The sequence below is a fragment of the Megascapheus bottae genome, chromosome 17 (genome assembly GCF_031878675.1).
Source record: "Megascapheus bottae isolate mThoBot1 chromosome 17, mThoBot2.hap1, whole genome shotgun sequence".
NCBI classification, from domain to species: domain Eukaryota; kingdom Metazoa; phylum Chordata; class Mammalia; order Rodentia; family Geomyidae; genus Megascapheus; species Megascapheus bottae.
The window spans coordinates 26,770,730-26,778,282 of record NC_143525.1 but is presented as its reverse complement, the minus strand read 5'-3'; the positions used below and the strand labels follow the sequence as shown (position 1 = coordinate 26,778,282).

The 7,553-nt window shown below is 45.3% G+C and overlaps 1 protein-coding gene and 1 long non-coding RNA gene across 2 annotated transcripts in view; both read right to left on the bottom strand.

The window, feature by feature from the left end:
• The window catches only part of LOC150051469 (uncharacterized), a 13,476-nt gene extending 6,770 nt beyond the window's left edge, over positions 1–6,706 (bottom strand). The window contains exon 1 of the long non-coding RNA XR_016538330.1: positions 6,276–6,706. This is a non-coding gene — a long non-coding RNA (uncharacterized LOC150051469). The remainder of the gene's footprint in view (positions 1–6,275) is intronic.
• A 39-nt stretch (positions 6,707–6,745) lies between these two features.
• Mettl16 (methyltransferase 16, RNA N6-adenosine) overlaps positions 6,746–7,553 on the bottom strand; it is a 46,391-nt gene continuing 45,583 nt past the window's right edge. The window contains exon 10 of the mRNA XM_090351653.1: positions 6,746–7,523. Within this exon, the coding sequence (XP_090207779.1) occupies positions 6,900–7,523 (624 nt within the window). The 3' untranslated portion in view covers positions 6,746–6,899. The remainder of the gene's footprint in view (positions 7,524–7,553) is intronic.

Genomic DNA, 7,553 nt, shown 5'->3' with positions numbered 1-7,553 from the left:
TAGAAAAGCCCTAAAAAAGGAGAGCAAGCAGACCTCACAGGTGGAAATAAAAGAACTGGGAAAAGTGAAGGCAGCAAATACGACAGCTCTACCAGTCAGTCATAGAAGAGGACAGAAAATGATGATTTATCATGCAGGGTTACCCCCCATACATAAAATATTAACTGCCAGAATTCAGTTATGTCTGTATTTCTAGCTTCTCTCAAAACAATCAGAAGATCCAGACACAAGTCACATGTTTTTATATGGCAGTAATCAGCAGGAGCTAAATAAAAGCCACTCCCCTTGAGTCAGGGCACAGGCATTTTGCCTTCTTGCCTGACTCCTGGCAAAAGAAGGAACTACTTTCCTTTTGAGTAAAGAAGTTTATCTGTGCTGGTCTGGAGCTCAATGAAACCTTGGCCAGATCTGGTCTACCTCCATAAGCAAGCCAGGCGATTGGTGTAATCCTCACTATCAAGAAGCTGAGATCTAAGGATCACAGTTTGAAGCCAGCCCAGGCAGAATAGTCTGTGGGACTCTTATCTCCAATTAACTACTCAAAAAAAGCCAAAAGTGGTACTGTGGCTCAAGTGGTAAAACACAAGACTTGAGCACACAAGGCCCTAAGTGCAAGCCCCAGGACCAGGAAATGGGGAGGGAGGGAGCTCCAAAGCATAGCCACAGTTGGAGATGCTCACCCTTGCCAGTAAGACACACCAAATCCATGAGCAGCAAATCCATGGGACCAGACCCCAGACTCACCTACAGTCCCTGGGGGTGAGAATGGGGGAACCTATTCCGCAGAGCTCTGCGGGGAGCTTGCTCTTTTGGAAAAGCAGCTGCACAAGCTGCCAGCTCCCTGGAGGTTGACTGGCTGCTGGAGTCAGCCTCATCCTCCAGTTGGGAATTCCTGGCTCTCCTAGATTCCCCAGCAGACTTCCTGAGAAGGCCTACCAGATGGCAAGCAGCCTCTGCATCCCCAGATCTAAAGCAGGCCCACGCCCACCTGGAAAGAGGACCTGCTGATTCCTCAACAATGCTACCTTCTGTGACAAGCTCATGAACTCTGGTTAAGTGAAATACATGGCAGTGCCTTTTTGTCATAAAGAATTAAACTGACACTATTATACAATTACGTATTGTCAAAGAGTCATTACCTAATTATCAGTTATTCCACATTGATTCTGCTCCAACATGTGCTTTCACTACACATTGTATTTTGTGGTTTCATTAACTACTTAATTATCTGCCCAACTGCCAAGTACAAAATTCTATGAAGATTTGGTAGTATAAATAAGAACTAATTATAAGTAATTTCACTAACTCTCACTATTGATCAGAGGCTGGAAAAATATGACTATAAAAGTGCTACCCTATAAAGTTGGGCACTGTGCCTTTTCTCTCTCCCCAGGGTCATATAATTGCCATCTCCTTTCACAGAGGTGGGTCAAATGTGACTGGAAGCAAGTGTGGCTATCTTACATGTATCACTTTGATGTGGCACTTTGACATTTGGGACAAGAGCACAGCCTTGGCTTCTCAGGCCCGAGTTCAAATTGGGTCCTATATGTCTATGACTTCACTTTGAATAAGCTCAGGGGCAATTTGCCTAAGCTTTCTGAGCTATTTTCTTCAGCTGTCACACAAGGGCACCATACCATAAGGACCTCACGTGGACACCAAATGGACAACCCATTATTAATTCCTTGCTTTTCCTCCTGGATAGGGAAGTCTGGTCCTCAGGTACTGCTCTGAGCAGACCTCAGCTTTACCCAAGGAAACCAGGGTTTAGACAGACTGGCATGCTTTATAGAAGTGACACTCTCCTGTGTTTTGCTGTACTAGTGGTGTGTGTGTATGTGTGTGTGTGTGTGTGTGCGCGCGCGCGCGTGCAAGCGCATAGGTACACATGTGCCTGTGCAGGTACTAGGGCTAGAACTTAGGGCCTCATGCTTTTGTATTTAGCTTTTTCACTCCAGGTTGATGTTTTACTACTTGAGCTATGCCTCCACTTGTAGAAATGCACTTTGGAATTATATATATATATCTGCTCAAAGCATCCAAGTCCTTTCTACTGCATGCGTTTCTCACTCAGAGCACCTGTGGTTCTTTTCCTCTCTAAGAAGAGCCCACAGCCCGCCTCTCCCCCTCCCCGTTCCTGCCTGGGCAGACAGGCAGACCAACTGCACTACAAAGGGCATTTGGAGGCATATACAAGGTCTTCACTCAGTCACAACATAGTTTCCCAGAGTAAAAGCACAACTTCCAAAAGGCAGCATTAGCTGTCCCAACTAGCAATTAAAGAAATGAACTGCTGTTTTAGTCATTTGGATGAGTCACAGCAAAGAATCTGAATGTCTTTCCAGAGCAGAACAGGAGCTCTGGCATGTGCATGAAGCTCTGTGGCTGGCTGACGCCCCCTGTAGGCTGCTCTGGTGTTGTGCTGGCACTCACACAGGGTATGGATCTGGGATAATTAGGAAGCACAAAACCACTCATCTGGGCAAAAGCCAAGTGGTGATTAGGATAAGGTTTTACTGTGGCTACTGACCATTCAGCAATCCAACCTTCCTAAAAAATGTAGTCACATCCTTTTTCCCACAGTACTCCCCTCAATGGCATCTTTGACCCATCCCTTCTTCAAGAGGCCTGATTCCACGTTCTCAAACAGAACCTTCTCTTCCTAACAGGTGTATCTGTGGGGTGGCCACCACAAACCCTGGGACCATGTCACACAATACAGGCACTTAAGGCTCACGCCTATAATCCCCACTACTCAGGAGGCTGAGATCTAAGTATCACAGTTTAAAGCCAGCCTAGGCAGGAAATGCTGTGAGATTCTTACCCCCAATTAACCACCAAAAAGAAGTGGAACATGGTTCAAGTGGTTAGAGAAATCACCTCGTGCATGCAGACCCTAAGTTCAAGTCCTAGGAATGGCAAAAATACAAAACAACCAACAACAACAAAAAACAGGTAGTTGGGCTTTCTCCTTGGCACCCATACCCTAAGATAATAGTCATATTCTACTTAGATACATGCACTGTAGCAAACAAGGCCCAGCTAACAACACCTACATACTATATACAGCACAGCATTCACTGACTCTTCTATTAACAACACAGATCCAGGCTGAGGATGTACCTCAAGGGGAGATACCCTCCCAGAAGGTATGATGGCCTGGATTCAAGGTCTAGCACCACCAAAAAAACTCAGCCTCCCTTACCCTATCAGGCATGCCCATCTGCCAACTAGATAAACTCAAAGCAAGAACCAACAAAAGGGCCCTGAAAGCTCTTACTTCAAAGCTGTCTGTATTATCTGTCCCAGGGAAGTAGGGTTTGGCTCAAGGGACAGGGTGGTAGCCTTGAGCTGAAGAGCTCAGGGAGAGCAACCAGGCCAAGTTCAAGCCCTATGACCCACCCACAGGTATGCATTACCTGTCCCAGCAGAAAGCTTTAGAAAAGTTATCATTTTCAGTAAATGTCTTCAACATCCCCCATCAACTGGACACCATGAAAAACTTGACCTAAAACACTGGCCCAAACTCACATGTGTGTGTGTGTGTGTGTGAGAGAGAGAGAGAGAGAGAGAGAGAGAGACAGAGAGACAGAGAGACAGAGAGACAGAGACAGAGAGAGAGGGGGGGGAGAGGGGGAGAGGGGGAGAGAGAGTGTGAGTCATGGGGCTGAGAAACTCTGGGCCTGGGCACTGTCCCTCAGCTCTCCCACTCAAGACTACCACCCTACCCGTGGAGCCAGAGCCCCACTTCCTGTTTTCTAGTAATTAATTGGAGATAAGAGTTTCAGGTTCTTTAGTGCCTGGGTTGGCTTTGAACCATGATCCTCAGATCTCAGCCTCCTGAGTAGCTAGGATTACAGGCGTGAGCCATCGTGCCCAGCTAAACTAAGTGCACTGTAATGTAGAAACACAGGTGGGGAAAAAAAGAAAAGGAAAAAAAAAATACTCAACAGAGACTTTTTTTTAAGTTTTAAAAGACCATAGGTAAATTTCTTTTATTTTTCAAAAATTTTAATGTAAAAATGTATTTGTTTACATAAAAATACTTATCTGGGTAGCAACTAGTTATTTCAAGAAAATTCCATTCCCATAAGTGAAGTTAAGGCATTTGATAAGAGGACTCAGGGTGCCCCCATGTGGAAGCAGAAGGAAGTGCTGCTGGCCGAGTAAGGCTCCACAACCAAATATTAATTTCTTTTCTTAAAAGACCTAACATTCCCCAAGCTTTTGTACTTCTTCCACACCTTGTATTATTATTTTTGTCAGAGGCTTGAAGCTGATGTACTCATGTGATAAGCTTTGATTTCCATCAAGAAAAGAGGGGTTTTATGTTCGCAAAAACATATACTAAAGCAATCAATATGAGCCCTCAAACGTGCCAGGACGGGCAGCAAGCTCTACTGTGGGAACAGCTGGGCAAGGGTATGGGATGAAGGAATCAAAATGATGAAACCAAAGCAGATCCCAAAGAACAAAAGCAGCTTTAGTTTGCCCTGGTAAACAAGCACAGCCTCTGTTCCCATTTTAGCTATCAAGATATCAGAAGCTAATGCCAGGGACCAGAATAGAATTTAAGATAATTCCACCAAGATTTAATTTCATACCAATCCACCAAGACCAATATGAAGCTGACCTCAAACATTTAAGGAGACTACCATTCAACACTGTGACACGTGAATAGGTAACCTATTTGTTTAAATGGTTTCTTTCCCTATACCAGAAGAATATGCCATTATACACGTCCCATGACTGGAAAGCCATGCAGAATGCAAACCATCTCTATAATGTAGTGTCTCTTGTTAGACCATTTGAAACAAACTGTTCTTCTTAGAGAAGGAAATAACATCCAAAGGCAAAGAAGGCACTCAGCTCTAGTTTTCAGACTGTGGGCATCATCCTTGTCACATTTCTTTTTTAATTCTAGGATCATTAACCTCAACTCCTGCACAACTTCCATAACAAGTCTTAAACCTAGAACACTAAAGACCCAGACTCAATTTCTTCAATTTCTAGCCACATACACTGTTCTCTGAGAAATCCTACAAGCAGGCAAAAAGGCTGATTCTCTACCTGAGGGCTTTCTCGACAGGTAAGCAATGTAAATACAACAGTACTGCTATAACATACAAAAGTATTTACTAAATGAGGATGCAACATAAAACCAAACATACAGTACAAGTAGAGTCAATTAGCACCTCCTGTCTTCTCTAGATCACTGACCTGCAGTGGTTTTGCTGGAGAAGCCAGACCATGGGTGATTTCCCCCAGGGCTAGCACTGGATCCAGGGCCACATGCATGATAGTCAAGCCATCTACCACCGACTCACATCTCCAGTGCGTTTATTCTAATCGTTGAGCATGTTACTCTTCAATAACAATTAACAATAAAACTTATTCACTACTTACTGTTGTTGCCAAGTAACAATGACTAATATGCCATCTTAAAAAAAAAAAAAAAGCTAGGTCTGGACCCCATAAACCACCCAAACATGGCATTCAAAGGGAGTAAGTGTAACATAGAGGCAGGAATCCAAGGCCCTGGATTGCAATATTGACTCTGGATCTTCGATGGGCGTCGTTATCCTACTGAATGGCTGGACTGGAATAATGGTTATTTTACATAGAATGCTAATCCTGCTCTCCTGTCCTGGGTCCATTCCTTCCACTCTAACTTGGGGGCAGTTGTGAACACACATATATTCAAGGAAATAACTTCAGGAGGAAGCCAGGTGTGGGGACTCACACCTGCAATCTGAGACACACAAGAGAATCATGAGGTACTGGGGACTAAGCCCGGGGCTGTACATGCACATTGGCTATATATTCAACCATGAAGCTGCAGACCTTGTTTCCTTTCTCATTTCATCATCAAACACTTACCCACTCAAAGCCAACCCCAGGACCCAAACAGGATTGAAAGTTTTCAATTCTGAATGTTCTTACATTAAAAACAAAACAAGCTCCACTTCACAGGTTGAAACAAAAATCACAAAGCAGTCTAAGTGCCACAACTGGTACTTTCACCAGGGTGGAGGTGGGGAAGGAGCACTGGTAAGGCTCAGTCACATATAGAAATGTGGCTTACCTAATTCTGCTTCTGAAATGGACAAAATCCAAGCAGCATCAAGCCAGGTGAGCACCATTTCTTAGGCATTCCCTAGATGGGCCCTTCTGCCTGGCCTAACTAGTGCTTCTCTCCCTGACTCTTCTGCAAGCTACCATGGGGCCAGCTCCTCTCTGGAGTCTGGACGGGGTTAAGCAATCATATTTACCTGGCTTCAGTCTTGAAGGTGACTCTAGAGGAGGCCTTCTGGGCCTCAGCCCCACTGGACTGCCTCTTGTGGAGGATGAAAGCTCCAACTTCCTTGCACTCTGGGGAATAGAGACCACTGGCCAGACCAGACATCATAAATAGTCCCTCTGGCTTCAAAGAACTAATCCAAAGCTGAGGTGACCAGCCTGACTGAGCTTGACATCCTTTCTGAGTTTACTGATAGCTTCTTGTCATTGACAATCACAGTTCTTCGCAAACATTACACAACCTATGACATAAGAAGTTGGGGAGGGGATTAAAATGGGATTAACTGGTTTCTGCTTAAGTTGATAGCATAGTGCTAGCGGACCAGAAGTGGAACTTTTGCTACCCCATAGGTTCCTCCAAAGTAAGCTGGTTTCCCTCTCTCTCTCTCTCTCTCTCTCTCTCTCTCTCTCTCTCTCTCTCTCTCTCTCTCTCTCTTCTCCCCACCCCCACCCCGTGTGTGTGTGTGTGTGTGTGTGTGTGTGTGTGTACTGAAGACTAAACCTAGGACCTTCTGCATGCTGAGCATAAGCAAACTCTGCCACCCAGTTATACCTCCAGCCCCATAGACACCTCTAACTATGCAGGAACTTTGGAATTAACTGGCAACAAGCCTGAAAATTTGGTTACGGATATAGGTACAGAGCTGGTTCATCAAATCCCTGTTCTGACCCGCAACCCAATGCATTTCAATTAAAGCGTCATCCACTTCCTTCTTAACTTTGATCAAGCACTTGAACAGGTATGGTCCAGTTGCTCCTTGGAGATGCTTCACCTTCTCACCCACAGCACTGCCCAACTGCTCAGATGTCTCTTGGTCCTGGGCTCCATTGTTGGAGCCCGTGCAGCTTTCCACAACCACCATCCCTCCCCTTTCCTCACTCCTTTCATCCCCCATGGCTTCTGGGATTTCCTCTTGCGACAGTGACTCCTGGCCTAGGCAGTGGCCACCTACAGTGGCAGATTCGCCTTCAGACAGAGCAGGCCTGCACAGGGCACTCTCCTCAGTGGCCTGGGCCACATCTTGGCTGCTGCCTGACTCTCTAGGGGTGGCCTTTTTCTCTTCTAAGGCTTGGATGACGTCTTCAGGAGCTCGTGGAACTTCCCTCAGCTGTCTCACTCGCTCTCTTTTCCTTCTCCTTAAGTGAATCCATGAGTTTTCTATGGCTGTCAGGAAAAGGCTCACTTCCTCGTTTCCACAAGGAACTCGTTTGTGTTGGACCTAAGTGGAGACAAAGAGAATATTATAGGA